General features: G+C 33.3%; 1 protein-coding gene and 1 long non-coding RNA gene across 2 annotated transcripts in view; one reads left to right on the forward strand and one right to left on the reverse strand.

The window, feature by feature from the left end:
* The window catches only part of LOC149423051 (phospholipase B1, membrane-associated-like), a 37,867-nt gene extending 28,221 nt beyond the window's left edge, over positions 1 to 9,646 (forward strand). The window contains exons 4-7 of the mRNA XM_089632831.1: positions 1,672 to 1,888; positions 2,586 to 2,734; positions 5,945 to 6,113; positions 9,174 to 9,646. Coding sequence (XP_089488957.1) covers positions 1,672 to 1,888; positions 2,586 to 2,734; positions 5,945 to 6,113; positions 9,174 to 9,334 — 696 coding nt within the window. The 3' untranslated portion in view covers positions 9,335 to 9,646. The remainder of the gene's footprint in view (positions 1 to 1,671; positions 1,889 to 2,585; positions 2,735 to 5,944; positions 6,114 to 9,173) is intronic.
* A 4,809-nt stretch (positions 9,647 to 14,455) lies between these two features.
* Positions 14,456 to 20,869, reverse strand: LOC149423052 (uncharacterized). The gene is made up of 3 exons (XR_016302300.1): positions 20,801 to 20,869; positions 18,925 to 19,035; positions 14,456 to 15,500 (listed from the first exon to the last, which is right to left on the reverse strand). It is a non-coding gene; the product is annotated as an uncharacterized LOC149423052 (long non-coding RNA).
* Between the last annotated feature and the right edge of the window lie 1,044 nt (positions 20,870 to 21,913).

Here is a 21,913-nt window from a genome sequence, read left to right on the forward strand (position 1 = left end):
ATAGAAAAGTTGTATTTTAAAATATTATATAAAGGCTACTAAATAATTAAATTTTTATGATTTTGGATTCAACTCTTTTAACAAAGAGTTAATTGTAATTACTTAAAAAAAATTCTTGCTAAACCTACTATGTAAATTTAATGAAATACATAGTAAAAAGAATAATAAAAACATCATAAAAGAGCGATTGAAAAATTATACTATTATTTACGGTCCCATTCACAGACATATGAATGTCTATGGTCCCATTAGACTTCGATTTATGATGATCTTTAGGGTTTGGTAAATTTTTGATGACCGCTATCTTTGAACTAAAAAAAATAACCTGTTACTGTCATCGTACATATATTTTTTTGTATAAAATACTATTTGAATTTAAACTTAATACCAAATTGTAAAAAATGCAATCGAAATACAAAAAATTCAAACGTGTCATAAATTTAATATCGTAATTATATTTACTGTTGATAATGTGTTAACCTAATATATTTTAACATTAAAAAAGTAAGCAGGTGCAATGTGCATATTCCTGTTCTTTTGTTGACTTATAAATAACAAATTGCAATAAATTGCGAATAGTAATCTTTGGCATCCCATAATAAGGAATTTGAGTGAAAAAGAATATTGCTTAAAAATATGTATCCATATAGAATAATTTTATAACAAATAATTACACGTAGAATTAATAAATCGTCATTTAAAAACAATTAAAACCGTGGGACACTCAAACGCCCTGTGATTGGTCGACGCGTCTGAGAGCACTCCTCCATCACGGTTTGACCGGCCGGTTTGTATTGAGAATGCGGACAATTTTGTGCCAAGTTGCTCTGCGTATATTCTCATACTTACAACTATGGTTTACAAATTACTTATTTCAAAATAATTCATGTATTTTATCATACCGAACCGAGTGGGATTTACCTTCCCGACAAACCGTCAAAACCGAGGATCGTATTACGTCACGCGTACCCCGTTAGATTTCGATCATTTTGGTGGGCTTTCATAAATACAAACCTTGAAACTTATTTTAACCATGCAATAGACATTTATAAACACTGGTATTTAAGTTAGATGCTGAACACTCATAACAAAAATTGTGTTGAATTCCTTATATGTAGAATGATAAAATTTAATAAATAGACACGTACATGCATTGAATCTTTAGAACGGTAAGTCTTCAAGTACAGGAAGAGTTAAGATATAATATACGGAAGAGATAGTAGGTACCTACTGAAAAGATCAAATGTTCACAGCTTATAATACTGTGTGAGTTTTTAATGACTAGGCGTCGAACTACCATTAACCTATGGTAAGAAGAAATACACAATAGTTGTTATGATGTTGTAATGTGGTAACTCTTATTTAAAATACAAAACCTTACTCTCTAGGCGATTTCTAACTACATAATTATAAATAACAATTATTATTTATTAATTTATAAACATCCCTCCACAATGCCAACAAAATTAATGTAAAAATATTGTGAAATCTATGATTCAATTATTTATTTTTATTCTGTACTAACGTAAATGATTTGTTATCTACTAACCCGTTATGAACAGCTTAGTCGACTAAATTAGCAAAATATGTAGGTTTTTTAACCGTGGTCACTGTTTTTTTAAATACGAGTCAAGTTTTACTTAGTAATACTAGTATTTTAATTAATTATAGATCTTGGTGAACCGCATGAAACGCGACCCAAAAGTCAACTTCAAGGAAGACTGGAAGATGGTGACCGTCTTCTTCGGAGCGAATGACCAGTGTTCCCTGGAGTGCTTCAACAAGGACCTCGCCTCTGCATCGACCTTTGTGAAGAACATCCAGCAAGGATTGGACTATCTGCAGGAGAACCTTCCAAGGACATTCATCAACTTGGTATCTGTCATTGGTAACTGTTACTTTTACAGCTATTTTACCTGCTTTTCTAAAACCACCATTCTTACCCTTTCTAGTCCCTTATACACATAATACATATTTGTCCCCATTGTTTTCTTCGTGATTTTAATATTATGAATAATTTTATTCTTTGTTTTTCGGTACTGGATATTCTTAAAATTCTTTCCCAACAGTTTATAAATTTTATGTAGACTCCATTTAAAAAAATATATTTGTTAACATTGTTTGAAATTTGTTAAATTTCAAATGATAAAGTATACACGTTCACTTTTCCCTTTTCCATCCATTGAAACGACGCCCAATAACTTTTTACCATACTAATTTGTTACAAGTGAATTTCTATTTACAAAATGTGTGTATGCTTATATCTGGTCAGATGTTACCGACTAGACAACTTTTATACACTTGCTTGAAAAATTTATAAAAAAAATAAGTCATCATTTTTTTTATAATCAATCGATATCTATGTAAATTAATTTACATTATTAATTCTGAATTTGAAATATGAGATTGCCAAATATGACGTATAATAACTAGGTCCCAATGGTCGAGTGGTTAAGACGCTGTCCCGGTTCGATTCCTAGTGACCGTTATCTTTTTTTTAATGTTTTATTTAGATTTGTTGGTATTATGTTCTCCTTCAATAACTGACATAATTTATAAATATCTTTGATTGTCTCTAATTTCAGATGTTACAGTTTCTGTTCGAGTTAAGAGGTCTCCAATGTGTCACGTTCTTCACAGATTGTTCTGTCTTTGCTTCCATAAAGGCAATTATGACCACGTAAGCCATCTAGCGAAACTTGCCGTAAGCTACCAGCGGGCCTTGGAGGCTTTGGTTAGTAAAATTAAATCACTTCACACCATCAACCATCGACTAATATTTATTTTTAAATCCTTGTCAAAAGTATAGTAACCAAGTTGAAAAAAAAATATGTATAGTATTAATCATGACATCCATATAAAAATCTTAGATCTCCTAAATTTCTGCACTGATTGCTTTGAAAATTTTACACAACCTTGCATTCAAATACGCATGTTTTTGTATACCCATATTACATGGATGTCACCTGCGATAGGTAAAAACATGTTTTTCTTAAGTACAAACAGCGCCATCTGTTGGACGTAAAAGCAACTAGCCTTATTGTTATTATAACTTTATTTAAGCTTTACGGAATTAATTGTAAGCTAATTTTTCATCTATTGAAAAAACCTATTTGTTCGATGAGTGACATCTAGTGGAATTTGTATGAAGCTCAGAAGGAAAAACGGCGTATAGTTTAAAATTATTTATTCAGATGCCGAATTATAATTAAACATACCTGTATTCCACTACAATTTTATTAACAATGTGTATTAGATCAGCCTCTCGACAATGTTACAAAATAACTATCCATTATAATAAATAAATAAATATTCAAAATAGGTAGTAAACTTGGCTGACTTATCCGATGAATAATATTTTGTAATAAAAACCACATGGTTCTACTATAGGAAAACCCCTGTTTAATTATTACAGTGCTCTAGTATTGTAACTGTAAAAGTATATTTTATTTGATTTTTTGTATTATTTTTACAAGGTAGAAAATAGAAAGAAAATATTTTAGACGCAAGAATAATTACCAAAAGGGAGTTTTGTGCGTTATTCACATAGAAATATACGATTGCAATAATTATGAGTTCATAGTTCAAACACTTTAGTGTAGTTTCCTTTAGTTATGCTCAATGGTCATGACGGTGGATGTGTGTATTCGAATAATAACAAATCAAATATAATGTTTATTACTATCGTTTTTAATGTTGGATATTCAATTTATTCCTATCTTATCAATTTCCAGCACTATTTACACAAAGGGTAAAAAATGATTACATTTTTACTGGTATTAGAGTATAGGAATATTAACATTTAAACATATAACAGATGTACAAACTATTACAATACTAGAGCAGAGTATAGACCCATGTAATATAGGGATAGTTTGAATGTTACCGAATGCTGCCAACGACCAAATTAATTACGTCGGCGGCATTTATTTTTACCCTGGAGAAATTTTCAATTTTTATGGATATTTCGCATACCTATATTGAGATTGCTTATAATAATTTGTAAAAATAATTTTTCGTTAAAATATTTATTATTAATATGGGTAGTAATTATACATATTTAATAATTACATATAGTAGATATCGTTTATAACAGAAATGCTTCAGCAACAATTTTTTGTATTTGCTTAGTGGTAATTTAAAAATGTCCACAGACTTTGTACAATTATTTCCCTTCATTTGTATTCTGCGCTCACTGAGAAAACTATTACTGATATAAAATATTGCTTATTTACTAAGAATTTATTCAAATTATTTCTAAGCCGCTTAAAAACAGGATTGCAGGCCTTTAACGAATGAATCGATTGACTTCGTAAACTAGGAAGGAGTAAATTGCGAGTGTGTTATTATGATCTGGAACACGTGTTGATAAAAATTCTAAAAATATCTTTGTATGTTATCAGTACAAATGAAGGTGCATGTGTTCCGATGTATTAATATGCTCAATGTTTAACTGGCAATGGCCTGCAATCCTGTTTTTAAGCGGATTTTAATAAATCAGCAACGCTCATTGTTCTTAGTACAGAGAGGAATACATAAGGTAGTTAGTTCCAGAATTTCTGAAGACAGTTGGTCCTAAGGAATCGTGTAGGTATGGAGGTATTCTAGTTTTAAGTTTTGTCACCTACCTTCGCTTTGATAAAATATTGTTTTTTTTTTTTTAATTTCCTTTTCTTAATGCACACATAAACGGAAGAAATATATTTCTGAATTACCCACAAGACTGATACCAAAATAAGTTTTAAACGAAAAAGCACAACCAAATTAATTTAAATATTACGAAGACTCCAAATTAAAAAAAAAATATATTTAGCTTCATTATCTAAATTTATAGTGTTTCTGTGTTTGACGTACATTGTTTTTCTATATTTTTTTCAAAATAAAACATTTAAATAATTTAAAATAAAAAAAAAATTTGTAGGTATATTTTTATTACCCGCTTAAACCGATATGTATTTTATTCTAATTGTTATCACTATTTGTTTTCTAGTTTCAATTACGGTATGTTACTATTGTTTTTTTTTTAATTTTAAGACGTATTAAAATTAAAATTTAAAAAAGGGCTGTGGTTGAACCCTGATCCAAAATGCTTTGGTCCGATCATAGCAACGATCGGTTCAAATTAGACAACCCAAACATGTTGGCAACCCAAAAACACTTGTTATCACTTTTGTCGTGTAAATAGAGCGAATCAAATAATACTTCAGATGGGTCATGTCAAGAGTCAGAATAACAAAAGAGTATACATGCGACGATGTATTTACTTTAATTAAAAGAAAGACAAACATTCCAGGGTTAGGAATAACCCGACATTTAAAAAAAAAAAAGTGGGTGTGTCAAGCCTACGCAAGACAGAAGTGAAACTTCTTTTGTTAAACCGTATGAACCACAATCAATTACGTATTTCACTCGTATTACACTCACGACGCAGTATACTAACCAAGCAGCTGATGCTTGGCGTGGCGCAGTTCGCTGGTGTCTGAGAGAGAGGAAAGAAGAGAAGAGAGAGAACGTTCGTGAGCGGCTCCCCCACCTCAACAAGCGCATATGGTGAGAGAGGGACAGTGAACGGTGAGCGGTGGTGGGGGTACCCGCATTTTCGTGTCGATCCTGACTCGGTTTTACTCCGTCCATCGAAAATCCATTACGCGCCTAAAGAAGTTTCACTTCAAAAAAACAGTACACTTGTGGAATGATGCAGAACTTAGCTAGCAGAATTGAACCCAAGACCCCTGGGTGGGAACTCGCATATTTCTCAACTCACAGCCACTGACCGGTCAAAGAGTGCGCCAAGACGATATGACGATACATTATCTCTGCAAACTCTTCCTGATAAAGAACGTAACGGTGAGGAATTTAGTTAAATTAAATTCATTTATGGACTTCGCACATTGCTTTTGCAACTTATTCTATTTTGGTTAATGTTTATTTTTTTAATTTGTAGGTGGCGACAGGCAGATACGACAAGAAGGACGACTTTACAGTGGTCATCCAGCCCTTCATGAAGCTCTTCAACCTTCCGAGGGAGAGGGAGCGCAGGTTTGAGGAGGTCATCGACTCCTCCTACGTCACGCACGACTGCTTCCATTTCTCGCAGAAAGGTCACGCCTTAGGTTGGTTTGGTTCAGGTCATACGTAGTGTAAACAAAGGGAGTTTTATTAGCATAACAGTACCAGTACGTACTCGAAAGACTTCAACCAACAGGGTCTGATCGTATTTAGAGTAGAAGAAGTTGATATTGTTATGAGGCCACTTGTACACTTAGCGCATCACGTGATACGCACTCTGTTTCATTCCAGTAGCACCGTGCAGGCGAGACGGAGACCGTATCACGTGATCTGTTGCAATATAAGACGGTGTGATCAGTGGTGACGCGTCATAATATATACATTTTACTCTAAATATCGGGAACCAAGGAGGAGTGGAGAGGAGAGATGAGGCCAGCTCTGTGAACTCTTCCATTGTGGGGCCTTCACGGAATCAAAGGGGAGTGGAGAGATGAGGTTCTCTCCAAAGAACCAAGGGAGATTTGAAAACACATTGAGGAACCAGAAGACATAACCACATATCCAATGACAACCCTGGTGAACTTTATAAAAGGGATTGGGTGACTGTTAAAGGAATAAGGTAAAATGTGAGATTGCACAATGGACCTATGGCCTTAGATCTTACGGGAACTAAATGCAAACCGTCTCCGCTTTTTAAATAAATAAGTAAAACTCTAAATATGATCAGAAATCGCTGGTTAAAGTCTTTCGGGTACGTGCTGATACAAACAGAAAAAAACAGACATACGTACATGGCAGATCACTTCAGATACATTAAAAAACAGATTCACTATTAAAAAGACTGCACATTGCCTGATTTGGCAGTTATAAAGATATGACAAGAAATATTGTATTAAAAGTACAAAATATAATGTTTTAGATGAGATTTTAACCACAAAATGAGCGTTGTCATGTATGATAAATACATCTGTCACCATAACCCTGATAAGAAAATCTCCCATATTTAGTGTATACTAGTAACAAAGAATCCCGTTCGGAGGCTGCATTAATTTTAATTGTAATTATTAGTTGTGCTTGTTACAGATATTATTAAAGATTTGTGAACACCACACGAATTACCTGAGCTTTGAACACAACTCTTTATAAACTTGTTTGACACCGCCAAGTCATGCCAATTGTTACATTGTAGATCAGGGGACGAGGTTGGGAAGAATGAAATCGAAATAAGTTATTCAGCTCATCTAAATTCATAATATGTCAAGTAATTCTAAAATAATTTCTCTCGTCACTTCATGTATATCAAGTTACCAAAGATACCATTTATATAAAAATAATTTGTTTTCGTTATCTTTACAGGGTGTTAAGTGACGTACTTGACTTATTTACCAGTGATTCCTGACATTATTTGGAGTGAAAATGTAAACGACATTTTGGTCTCCGGTGACTTTGTTATGTGTTCTTTTTCATTTTTTTTTAATTCTTCCGTATAATATCATCACTGGTACCTCGGTCTAGTATTCGCCCAACTCTTAACACCCTGGCTATCCAATTCCTACGATGTTTTTGGCTGAACAAAAAAAAACATCGAAAATGTCAACGGAGACCAAAATTTAGTATTTATGTTTTTCACCAAATAATGTCTGGAATCAACGGTTAAAGTCTAGGACGTCCCTTTGCACCATGTAAATATAAATAAATGTTTCTTTTTTGTCCTCTATGGAATTAAAAACTACTCGACCTATTTCACTAAAAGTTTGTTCTTGTTTGTTGGTGTCAGGAGTGTAGGACTTAGCACGATCAATTGAATAAAAACTTATAATATTTCTATTCTTTAGAATAATATTATTTCCACCTTATAAATAAACCTAATTTTAATGTACGCTAGAATTTTTAACATGAAAACTTTTCTCCAAACCAGTCATAACTCCAAGTTAAATAAATGTTATACAAATTACACGGTTAACCCCTAGGAGACTAAGAAAGTGTCTCAAATGAGAAACGTAACCACATAATATATTGATTAGTTTCAGCATGCATAAGCAAGATACAAAGTGCAAGTGTATTTATTTTGTTTAATTATAAGCCACGTTTACTTGCATTTTGACATTTGATCTTTTGAACTAACAATATTGTATGTTATTATAATAGATTGTAACAGAACTTGCCAAGTAGTATCATATAATGTGTGCCTTGCTACTTTGTGTAATATTATACTCAGCGATTCGTAGTCATATTCATACTCCAGAATTAATTTCAGAAAAACTAAATATCTTCTTGTATTCTGGACTACCTCAGTATTGCCAAGAAAAATTGTGAAATCACGAATATTATTTTGGTCCAGTAAAGGTTGGGTTTGATGTCCAAGAGGTGGTAAGCATATGATATTCTCATTGAAGACAATATTAGCGACTTTCGAATGAAAATTTCAACAGAAAAATATTCGGTCGTATCTAAAAGTTCCTGGGTTCAATTTATAGATGCGACAGAATCTTTTTCTGATTTTCTGTTTCAAATTTTCCACTATCTTTGTCTTCCATGATAAGATATGGTCTTATCCATATAAGACGGCAATCTGATGTTACTTCGTTTTTTCAGCTGACCAAAAAACCATAAACCCAAAATAATTATATAAAATCACATAAATGTATTGCATTTTGCATAGTATATTTATTACTGGTTCATTTAAAGGTTTTTTTTTTAAATTTGCCAGATTGTGACCGGTTATGGTTGTAATATTTTTACAGATTGCCACTTTTTTATTTTTTTATTTCTTTTTATTTTCTATGAATTGATGCGCTCCGCCATTTCGTTACGTCATCATAATGGAAGCTCATTGATTGGTCAATATTTCAGATTGCCATATTTGCGTCAAACTCTATAGCAGATTTCAGTGTTTGAAATTACATTAATTGCATTTTCAATGTTAAATTTAGGCCGATTTACATTTTTCGGTGCGGAATTCTGAAACATATTTAGAGTTTGAAATCCTAAATATTGCCCCATTTATAACTCATTTGTTTGTCGTCTATGAAATTATACGACTCAAGTTAAGTAGATACTAAAAACAGGAAGCATGTTAATGTTTACGGTATTATGCAGCTCATTTAGGAGGTTTGTAATATCAAAAATCAGTTCTATGTAATCATCTTTTGTAATATTTTCAGCTGCCAATCTCTTGTGGAATAATCTACTGGAGCCTCTGGGAAACAAGACGATCGTCAAGCCGGACTACATCATGCAGAACTTCATTTGTCCGAACGAAAGGACTCCATACTTCTTCACGGCCAAAAACACAAAAACCTTCTTTGCAACAGGTCACCAGTAGACATCAACAAATCACATACAAATTACAAATGTATAGGCACTGAATTCATATGTGAAATTTGCTAATGGGCACAAAGGCGGCTGACCATAAAGTCACTTCGGCCGCAGGCGATGTCCAATTAAATATTATATATTGTCGGAATTTTCGTAGAAAAAATATTTAAATCTGTTTTTGGATATGATTTGAGATTTTCACGGCCAAATGGAATATCGTGATTTATTTCTGGGGTATAATGCCGTGTTGTGCTTCCTTCTTCTTTAATTGAAAATTTATAATGAATCTACTATTTTCACATTTTTTTATTATACTTATGTACCTTTACTCTTTTAATTTGTATAGTTTCTAAAATTTTACTTTCGATTATCGTAACTTGATTTTATTTTATTTATTATCAATTTAAAATTTTATGATACATAGTTTATGTTATGTAAGTTTTATATATATAGGATAAAATGTAAGCTGTAGAAAACCCAAGCCGTGAAAAATGTATAAAATAAATAAAAAATTCCGATTAGGGTGTTCTCCCACGCGTTCGGATTCTGCGACGCTTTGGTAACCTCGCAGAATGAATTAATTGAATGGAAATACATTTTGGCCAACAGACTATTAAACCCTGTATACATTGTATGTAAAGACAAAAAGAGAATTTATTTATAAAGAGCAGAATTATTTAATACATACCTACCAAGTCAAGATGGGTTGCTTTAATTAAAATTAATCATATAATGTAATTATTGATTTAAGTTTAGTTATGAACCTAACATACCTTATTTAACTTTACCCATTTTTAAGAGATAATTTAGCTTTCGAAAAAAATACAAATAATATTCACCAAATGGAAAAATAAAAATGTTATCCCTTCCGATTTTAAAACATACAGTTTTATTAATTTATTACTTATTTTGTTTAATGGAGCAATATTTATGACACAAAGATTTAAGAAAAAAAAATCAATACTTCTATAACCGAGTGCATATCTCTCCATTCAACTTTGTAATCGTTTGATGTTTTTTTTAATAAATCAGTACCTCTGTCATATTTAAAACACCAAGGTTAGATCACTTTCACAGTAAACCTACGAAAACTAATATTTATTTTCTTGATAAGAGATCATAAAACAATCAATATTTTAAAGCAAGCACATATTAATAATAACAGTTGTAACATTGAAGAGTTGTAAAGACAATGTTATGTAATAATTCACAATGATCATCCGGGACGTATGTTAAAATATTTATCTGATGTAAATAACAATTTTCACAATGAAAAACATTACAAGATTATATTATGTTATTATTATTTTATCCGAGTACCTAACTATGTATTAACCGAAATTATTTACTAATTCGTTTTGGTATCTCCAGTTTATTTCGTGATATTTTACGGGTACTTACGTAAGCACATTGAAATCAGCATTGGTATTACTTGACGGTTTTTGACGGCCGGTGCCAATTTGTATGGCATTATATTAGACTATTATTATAGTGCCATAATGTCGATGGCACTCTTAACCGGGCCCCGGGATAACGTCTACAATACATACATACCACCGCCCGTCAAAAAGGAGTCGGTAAAACTGGTGCGTGTAACTTCGCGCTAACGCACAAGAAATGGGCTTAGATTTAATATCTTCATTTCACCCTTTTAAAATTAAAGAACAACAAAATTAAAATCAAGGAAACCCTCCAGTGGCTCGTTACACACAAATGGATGGTCAAGCATATTTTTATTTCCGAGAAAGAATTTATTAATTTATTAATAATTAAAGTGAGGCCTAGAAACAAAGAAACAGTAACACTTAAAAATATATTTAAAATGCAGAGTCCCAACTGTTCGGAGTCAGTGAGACTATGGCAACCCCAATTGGGGTATGTTGTGAACCAGTGAGACTATGGCAACCCCAATTGAGGTATGTTGTGAGCCAGTGAGACTATGGCAACCCCAATTGGGGTATGTTGTGAGCCAGTGAGACTATGGCAACCCCAATTGGGGTATGTTGTGAGCCAGTGAGACTATGGCAACCCCAATTGGGGTATGTTGTGAGCCAGTGAGACTATGGCAACCCCAATTGGGATATGTTGTGAGCCAGTGAGACTATGGCAACCCCAATTGGGGTATTTTGTGTGCCAGTGAGACTATGGCAACCCCAATTGGGGTATGTTGTGAGCCAGTGAGACTATGGCGACCCCAGTTGGGGTATGTTGTGAGCCATTGAAACTATGGAAACCCCAATTGGGGTATGTTGTGAGCCAGTGAGACTATGGCAACCCCAATTGGGGTATGTTGTGAGCCATTGAGACTATGGCAACCCCAATTGTGGTATGTTGTGAGCCAGTGAGAGTATGGCAACCCCAATTGGGGTATGTTGTGAACCAGTGAGACTATGGCAACCCCAATTGGGGTATGTTGTGAGCCATAAAAACTATGGCAACCCCAATTGTGGTATGTTGTGAGCCAGTGAGACTATGGCAACCCCAATTGGGGTATGTTGTGAGGCTGAAGGTAGTGGGGAGGGTAAGGAGACGAGTAAGGGGAGGGGAAGTACCTGGATATTACGGCTAAAGCCATTTCAATCAACATTTCAATTCTGAATGGTGGACTTATACAAGGGCGATACTGAGAGTGTCTCCCGCTCTCGATCTTGCTGCAAGTATAGAAAATATTATTTTAAATGAGTAATTGTGGAATAGCACACATTTAGCAAATAAAATTTACTTAGTCCCCCCCGCATTTGAATCCGCGACCTCCAGCTTGCTAGTGGAGATCCTTACCCCTAGACACCAGACGACCAGAACGCACGGGTCATATTATAAATAACGTTAACAGTGTTCTATAAACTGTATTACTGAAAATCAGAACAGTAACTAACTTACAAATAAAATCCGTATGAGAATATCTTACGAAGGTGACACGTCAAAACTAAATAATATTAATAAAATTAAGTAAAATTTATTAGTTTTATACGCAGTAAGCTTCATGAGTGTTTTTAAAGTATATATTTATTTAGAATATACTACCAGTAGTGCTGTCTCCGACTGCACATAAATATATTGCGATCGAATAGAGATAAATAACTTTAAAAAATAGGTATAACCTAATAAAATAATTTGAAAATTTATTGGTGTAATAGTCTGAAATAAAAAATAAAATAAATGTTGCTACAGTTGTTCCCCTTACATTGATCCTCGACAATTGACCCCTCGAAAAGTTGATCTTCCGGATAGTTGATACCCCGGACAGTTCATCCCTCGGCATCCTTAGACACTTGATACCTAAAGAATTATTTCTGTAGTACTTCATCTCTGGTAATGCATACGGAGTACAAAAAAAATCCATACGCTTTTATTAATTTATTTTATTTTTATTTATTTATTTATTGTTTACATGTACCTAGGTGGTACAATTTTGATGACTGGTAATTTTGAAAACATGAGAAAGAAATAATAAAAATAAAATTACTTTCAAAATTATATGCAAGAAAAAAGAATAAAAATAACATAAATTAAAAAATGCAGCGATTTGACTGGTTTACAAAAATACAACATACATTTAGGAATAGTGTTGAAATAAATCTTTTACGTGATCCACAAAATTCGCAAAGATAATATTAAATATATCGACATCACCTAAGTATTGGTTTCCCATAGTGTGAAACCGTTGTATTGGGGAGTTCGCGATGTAATTGCGCTTATGTGTGTTGCAGTGGAACAGTGTATTGATTATTTTATATTATTATTTATGTATAGTGTAATTTGTCGTGTTGTTATTGTAGGTATTCGTAAGTTTATGAGTTGCAGATATTTGCAACAGTCGAATTTAAAGTTTAGAATTTTGAATAAAAAAGTTAATTCGTTTATTTTACGCCTGTTTCCTAATGTGTGTATTTTTTGATATTGTAAGTCTTCTAGTGGGATATTTAATATAAAATTTATAAAACGTAAATTTTTTTATCGTATTCGCTGTGAATTTTGTAAGAGGGAGACCAAACTACTGAGTTGTATTCAATTATGCTTCTAACTACAGATATGTATAACAGTTTAATGGCTTGTATGGAGTTTTTAGCTGTTCTTAATACGAAGCCTAGTGTTTTCATGCCTTTGTTTTCATATCTTATATCTATAGTCGTCTTTAATGGAATTCCGCTGTAGAAGATTTGTTTGCTAACAATCCTCAGTGCATACCCCTTGCAGTGAGAAACAAATTGCGACATACTTCGCGGAGACTTAGTTATACCTGTAGCCAATACAAAATGCATTGTAGCGGGAACACTCTAGTCGCAATGCGAGTGTTCGCCGTCCTACCCACAGTTATGAAATGTTCTTGAATGCACTCGGGCGGCTATATAATGAGGCGCACCCAGAAGTACTTAGACTGTCATCAATTAGCAGTTTTACGAGTGACCAACTAGCAAGCGCTGCTGCTACCACCGGTTCCCGCGTCGCATCCCGCTTTTTCTTCACCGCACCTCCACAGAACCATGACCTACACCCGGCTCTGCACGGACTACAATTCATTATGGACTCTTCGAGATTTCACCAGCGCCCTGGCCCCGGCTATTATTCGTGGCCAGCCCTGACCTCACGCGCCTAGACCCTGCGACCACTTCGCCGGTCTGCGCCTCGGCCCCATCTGACGACAGGTCTCCTCAATGGGAAGACTCCACGTCTTCACCAGTGCTGAACACACCCACGAGGCCGGAATCACTGACCCGCACCTAGACTGCTTCGCCGTCATCGCCGTCTACACTTGGTGTCATCCTCATCGGACCAAGTCATCTCGCAACTGCGCAATACCACTGACTCGCAATAAACGCTGTGACACACTATCGTCTTTCATTGTATCCTCACCAGATCCCCAAATACCTTTTATGTTTATATTTTTTTCCTTTATTATAGTATTACAGGTAAGTCGTCTTTTGTTATTGGGCGGTAACAGTTAAAATATAGGCAGGGGGCAAGAAATAAAAGAAATGAGATGCAATACACTGGTACATTTATTGAAAAAATAAATCATAACGTATTTTTTTAATTGTTATTATAGCTAAACAAACTTCAAAGTTCTAAACTTGTTAGAAAACCGAATATTTAAACACAGATTCAGTTAGACGTTAGACGTACAAAACCAATCAAACTAAAAATAATAGCATTACAAATTGTTTCGGCAAGCAAATGAATGAAGCAAATTCTTCTACATTATTAGGGAATATCACGGGATGGAAATTAATGAAAATGCTAATTGTAAAACAATTCCACCGGCAAAGTAGATGATTCTAAGAAAATTGGTATTTATTTAATATTCGATTACAACATTGTATAAAGTCATTTATTTAAAAAAAAAACTGGAACGTTTCATTTAAAAAAAAAAATGCAGCTCAAGGTGGAAATAAAATGTCGGCATTTAAAAATGTCCACAAATACAAATACTATGTCTGTACAAGTTTTGTTCCGTCTGGTGAAGAAGCAAATTGATCGACTTTAGAAAAGTAAATCATTTTATGAAGAGCAAATACTTTTGTCTCAGTAGCAAGCAAAATATCTCCAGTGTATTGGTCGACGGTCACATCAACGAATCCATCTTTTTTCATACCCTGAAGAATTTGATTAGCTTGCACTGATGACGACTTTGCTCCGTTCAAATTAGCGCTGAAGAGAGTTCCTGATTTGGCTTCGGTACTGTTAAAACCGATGAAGAACAACTTTTCCAACAAGTGGTGAGCCACTCTGTACTTGACATATGGTTCTTCAGTCTTGATTTCGATATTTCCAAAGTTCAGCAGTTGTTTTTCAGGGTAGGATATGGTGATGGAGTCGAAAAACGATGGAGTACCATTTACCTCGATAACACTGGTTTCCCCATTGTCGCCGTCAGTTCGCACCGAGTTGAATCGATTACTACTATTATCTTCGTTGTAATAAAATATTCCGCTTACTATTTTTAAACTATTAATCCAGTTTTCTCTGTAGGTATACACATATCGTCTGAAATCGTCTTCGGAATCATCTGCATAGCCTGGACGTACTTTTCTTATCAGGCCAGATGACGAAAATAAAAATTCAAAACGGTAAGTCTCGTCCAATATGTTATATCCTTTGGCAAGAGTTGAGTATATGTCTGTGTCAAGTGAAGATTGTAACTTTTCATGATACAAATCCAAAAGCGGTTGAATCTGAAAAATAGAAATATGAAAAAATTTACCAAAAAGGCAACTCTGATCATCAGAAAATTGGCAAGAAGATAGTTTCCCAACTTTATATAAGTCAATATAAAATGTTCGATTAACTAACAATAAGCAAATTTAATATCACATTTATTCTGTTTATAATATTTTTTTATTGTGTTTGATTTTACGACTAGCTGGGCTTTTACACCAATTATAAGAACAGAACATACCAAATGAGCTATCGAAAGTTATTCAAAATTAGAAACGATGTTTTTAAAATACTGGCTTTTTCGTTGCTGTGGCTCAGTCTGCCTGTTTATTATTATTATTTTAACTAGCTGTACCCCGCCACGTATTTCTGTGGCTTAATTTGTCTAAGCAGATAGAAAAACAATAGCGCGTGTTGGTTTTACATCCAACAGATGGCGATGTTTTTTAAAAAAGCACGTTTATCCAACAAATGGCGCTGTTTTGTTTTAAAAAAGCATGTTTGTCCAAAGGGTGGCGCGGTTTTTGAAAAAAAAACTTTTTTTTCCTGTCACAGGTGACATCTATATAATACGATAATATAATATATAAAAACACACGCATATTCGAATGCAAAGTTGTGTCAAAATTTCAAAGCAATCGGTGGAGAACTTTCCGAGATTTAAGATTTTGACAAAACGAACATTTACATTTTTATTTATGTAGATAGAAAGATAGATGAAAGAGGAACATAAAATAAAATACGAACAAAATTAAAACGGGAATAAACGTCCTAAAACGGGAATCCTTCCTAGTTGTACAGTCAAAAGCATAAAATGTAATCAATGTTATAAAAATAAAAATTCTTTAAGATAAACCAATAAAACTACGTTACCAACACTACTATAATTTGTAGGATTCAACAAAATGGAGGTACAGATTTCGTTTAATTCTATAAATGTAGTCAGTAAATTTATCAATAGTATCCCCAAACTTGTTGTCCAGATCTTGCATCCTAATGGTTCGTGAGTGTGTATGATAGTTGTATACGTGTTGCAGAAAAATGTAACATTTTGTCTTTTGTTCCTAGTAGGTACTTAGAATTGAATAGTGGCGACCATAGAGCTAGTGTAGAACTTTGTAAGTATGGTGATAAGCCACAAGAAATTATAATTATTTTCACCCCTTCTGGTGGACTTCATAACTAAAATTATAAGGACAACCAAATTAGAATAATTAACCAGTAATCACCAATTCACTCAAAAAAAAACACCGTACATTCTAGATATGCAAAAAAGTCAGTTTGGTTGTAGGTAAATCTGTCCGAGTGATAATAACGTAATCAGTTAATCAAAAAGTCAGTTTGGTAGTAGATTCATCTGTTTGAGTGATTACAACCTACTATTTAAACACCGTGCATTCAAGAAATGCAAGAAAAAGTCAGTTTGGTAGTAGGTCCATCTCTGTAAGTGATTACAACGTGCTATTTAAATATCGTGTATTCAAGAAATGCAAGAAAAGGTCAGTTTGGTAATAGGTCCATCTGTCTGAGTGATTACAACGTACTATTTAAACACCGTGCATTCAAGAAACGAAAGGAAAAAACTAATGTTCCAAACCTGTAAAATTTTACCTATACAGGGTGTCCGGGGGTAAAGTGCTTTAACTTCGAAAGGTAATTTTACATGATGGTAGAAGTAAAAAGTAAAATAACCTTTCGAAATACCAACTTTTTTTCCCATACAAAAATATTTTTCATCGAAGAATATTTAATTTCCAATACAAACAAACTAACTTTTTTTACCTAAAAAACATTGGAATTTCTAGAAAAGTTTTTTGTATTTTTTACTTGTAAAATGTAAAATCACCTTCCGAAGTGAACTTTACTCCCAGAGACCCTGTATAAGAACCGTTATAATATTTTCTCTTCGTCACCAAACACGTGTATACGCGTATTCATTCGTAATAGCGCAACATTTTTATATACCTATATTCCCTTTTTATGCACACGCAAAAATCCTTAGAGTAGGTAGGTGCCTAGGAATTTTAGCTATTTGAACATTTTTCAAACCTATTTATCTACTGAACACATAAAATATTACGAAAATAAGTTATTTTGTTTATACTGGGTACTATAAAGGAAGGTTTCTTCATGATAATACAAAGTATATTAGAAAATACAGACAAAACAATAGAGTAACAAGTATAGACAAATAATTACCTATACACAAAAAATATTACTATAAGCGTTGATGAAAATATTACAGTAAGCAGTGATGAAAATATTACAATAAGTGGTGATGGAAATATTACAATAAGTAATTTTGCAATTATTATTGAAGAAGTGATTATATAAAATATGATTTTTTTTTTGTGCGTCAATATAATAACACTAGGTACTGACTAATACTAATTGGAATTTACTGAAAATGGTGAGGGGCATAATTCTTGTTACCAATGCAGAGTAACCCTTTAGTTAGTAACACGTTAGTTACTACATTCTAACCCTTGGAATCGTCAAGAAAAGTAATATCACTGTACCACATGTTAGGTACTGGATTATAACCCCTGTATTCGCCAAGAAAAGTTATATCATTGTACCACACGTAAGTTACTGGTTTATATCGCCTGGATTCGCCAAGAAAGGTAATATCATTGTACCACACGTAAGTCCTGGACTATAACCCTTGTAATCACCAAGAAAGGTAATATCATTTACCACACGTAAGTCCTGGACTATAACCCTTGTAATCACCAAGAAAGGTAATATCATTGGACCACACGTTATTTGCTGCATTATATTTTTATCCATCTATGGATTAATAAAACAAATTAAAATACTAGAAAATAGAGTTACACTGAATAAAAATAGATAGGTATACGAAAATCAAGGAAATTTTGAAGAAGTTGACTTGTCATCTAAACAAATTATTTACTTCAATACATTATTTCAATCAGAAAAATAATTAATGGCCATACATAAAATATAAATCTAAGAAAAAAATAAAAATTACAGAACAAACACACACACGAGACGAGGAAAAAAAATGAAATATGACTCGCCTTCAGAAAAAAACCAAAGAAGAGTAAAGAGTCTTTGATGCAGAAGAAATGAAATAAGAAGAAAATATAAATAAATTTAAAATGTGTATGTGGTTGATTTACAAAAAAAGTTTTCAAAATAAAACATGTACAGGTAAATCGACCGGTCGGTGGCCGAGTTGACATCGCGTTTGGGTCCCACCCAGGCGTAGTGTGTTCATGGCTAAGTCCTCAATCACATTAAAAGCAACATTTTCAGCCTACTGTGGTGGTAGTTGGAGATTTACAAATATTGTCAGGTTATTCGTAACCCGGGAATGTTTGTATTTCATAAAAAAAAATGTAATTGTATTAGGACATATACATCTAAGTACCTATTTGAACATCAAAAATAAAATAAAATATATTGGTTAATGCGTACTGTATTCGTTTCCTTTTCAGTGATGCTTATTTCATTTGATAGGAGTCCCTTCCCAAATACCGCGGTCCCTATAAATGCTACCAATACGGCTAAATTGATAGTCGAAAGCATCTGAAATGAAAATGAAAGAATTTTAATACAGGAGAGGACAGAGAGAAATACCACTTACCATTTGTTAGGAAACTTCAAAAGAAATTTGTCATAAAATTTGCTATTCAAATAGCCAGTTTTTAAAACTTTTGTATGCATCATTTCTTTATTCTAAATTTTGCTTGGAAATTTTTTTAATGCGTTGTAATTAAGGCGATGCAGTAAGTTTAAATCGAGCCGCTATCAATAACACCCCTTACGTAGATGGCGATAAGGTTTAAATTCCCGCTTAACACCATCCGTCTGTTTTGATTTATGCAAGAAAAAAACATGGCCAAAAAGTGCCTTTTATTTTGAAGTGAAACTTCTTTAGGCGCGTAATGGATTTTCGGGGACGGAGTAAAACCGAGTCAGGATCGACACGAAAATGCGGGTACCCCCACCACCGCTCACCGTTCACTGTCCCTCTCTCACCATATGCGCTTGTTGAGGTGGGGGAGCCGCTCACGAACGTTCTCTCTCTTCTCTTCTTTCCTCTCTCTCAGACACCAGCGAACTGCGCCACGCCAAGCATCAGCTGCTTGGTTAGTATACTGCGTCGTGAGTGTAATACGAGTGAAATACGTAATTGATTGTGGTTCATACGGTTTGGTACAGAATTTCAGTGTTAAAAATGAGTAGTGACGAGATAGAGGTGATGAACACATCAGTGGCACAAGAGGAAATATCCTATCAAATCCATGCTTCGTCGTTGAATTATTTAACCTCTAATTTTCAAACTAACCTAAGAGAGAAAATAGAGATGATGAAATGAAAATAGAGAGAGAGGAATACTAGAAGTTTCACTTCTGTCTTGCGTAGGCTTGACACACCCACTTTTTTTATTTTGTGGATGTTCAGGGATAAATATTTATTTTTTTCCGATCATTTTATAAATAACTTAATTTTCCACATTATACAATAAAATCATAACCGAAAATGGGTTCGTAAGGAGGAGATTTTGAACTTTAGTTTTCATAGGCCTTATGCATTATTTTTTTTGGGTTTATAAAAAGACTAAAAAATACTCGATTATTTCAAAGGCCAAGATGTATTCTACTCGCATTATTTAATTAAAGCATCTGAAACATTTCTAGGCGACCAAATTTTCAAACCAAAAACACATAATTTTGAATTACTACGTAGTGCATCGCCTTAATAAGAATATTCATAGTTTTAGAGGTAACTTTGCAATTATTTGTGACAATGGAAAACATTCAAATATATATTTTTCGGTTAATTTGTAAAAAATCATGACAAATCACAGAAAAAGCAAAAAAGTAATTTAAAGAGAAGTAAGTACAAAAAGTTATTGTATGTTTTAGTACATTGAAAAAAAGTGAAATTGACATATTAAAAGATAAAAATGTAAGAAAACATCGATATAATTATCAATAATACATCATTATTTCCATGGGTACGCTTTAATTGTTATACTATTATGTTGAAATTGCACGACGCTGTCATTAAAAAAATTACATGCTTCAAAATCTCTAGAAACAAATATTTGTAATTCGGCTAAATTAAAATTCAAAATCTCTAGAAACAAATATTTGTAATTCTGCTTAGTTAAATTTCGAGAATGGTGAATTTCATTTAAATATTTACGTATTTATTTTTAAATAAAATAATAATGGTTTAAAATAAAATTAATTATTTCATAGGTCTCAAAAACGTATTTGAACACTTACGTATTTTCGAGGTCTCGAAATAAATTAATAATAATATTAAGTGATTTGTTACGTACCTTGGATACAGCCACTAATTAATGTAATTGGTCCAAATGAAAAACACCCACGAGCACGCACTGCCCCGGATGAAGTGAAAATACTGTCTCTAAGTTGATGTTATTTATAGGAAAATCGATTTATAAATAATAAACAATATCATGATAAATAATATAAGAACACTACCATGTGAATATATTAAAATATATTTTTATATTTCAATGTATTCACCTTTGATCTTAGTTACGAGATACTTTAGTTGCGAAGATAGTTGCGTTGCAACATTTGCGGGCATAAATATCCATTACAGTATATGGAGTTGCCACGGAAATGCGCACACGAGAGACTTTTTAGTTTATTTCTAAAGTCTTTGTTGACTCATCCAAATTAAAATTTTATACACTCCACTATATTTCCTCCAAGTTCTTACTACCCGTACATAAATAAGTTATATTTTAGAGCACCGCAGACGAGACACTTTAGTTGCGGAGACAGTTGCATTGTAACAGTTGGGTATCTAAAAATCCATTACGGTGTAAAGAGTTTCCATGGAGGTGCGCACACGAGAGACTTTTTAGTTGGCTGAACAATTACGATTATGTCTAAAGTCTTCTCTCGTCTTCTCGTCTCTGTTCCGAATTCAAATTTTAGACATACTGCCATATTTTTTCCAAGTACTTACTACTCATACACAATGTGATGTTTTAGTGTTTTGGTAATTATATATTTAAAAAAAATAGCTCTCGCAATTAAAGTCTCTCGTGTGCGCACTCAATTCAAAGACTCTTGTCTGCAGGATCCCTTACTTTAAACAGATATTCCTGACCTTCTTTGGACTAAATAGAACTTTGATCAACGAAAAATTTTTGTTAAATTTTTCCACCTAAAAACATAAGAAATCAGTTTTGGACAGTTACTCTCGGGTTGTGGGGTTTGGCAATTACTAAATTGAGTGACCAGTGTCACGAGTGATTTTTTAAAATTTGATTTTTTTCAAATGAAGAATTTCAACGGATACCAAAGTTACGTAGGTACAGTTTTAAAAACTCTAAATTAGGACAGAAATCACTGATTACAGTAAGCTGGGTTCGTCTTTTTACACCCTGTACATGACATCCATAATACCAATAATA

Source organism: Hesperophylax consimilis, chromosome 6 (assembly GCF_061612785.1).
Source record: "Hesperophylax consimilis isolate HC1 chromosome 6, BYU_Hcon_1.0, whole genome shotgun sequence".
Taxonomy (NCBI): domain Eukaryota; kingdom Metazoa; phylum Arthropoda; class Insecta; order Trichoptera; family Limnephilidae; genus Hesperophylax; species Hesperophylax consimilis.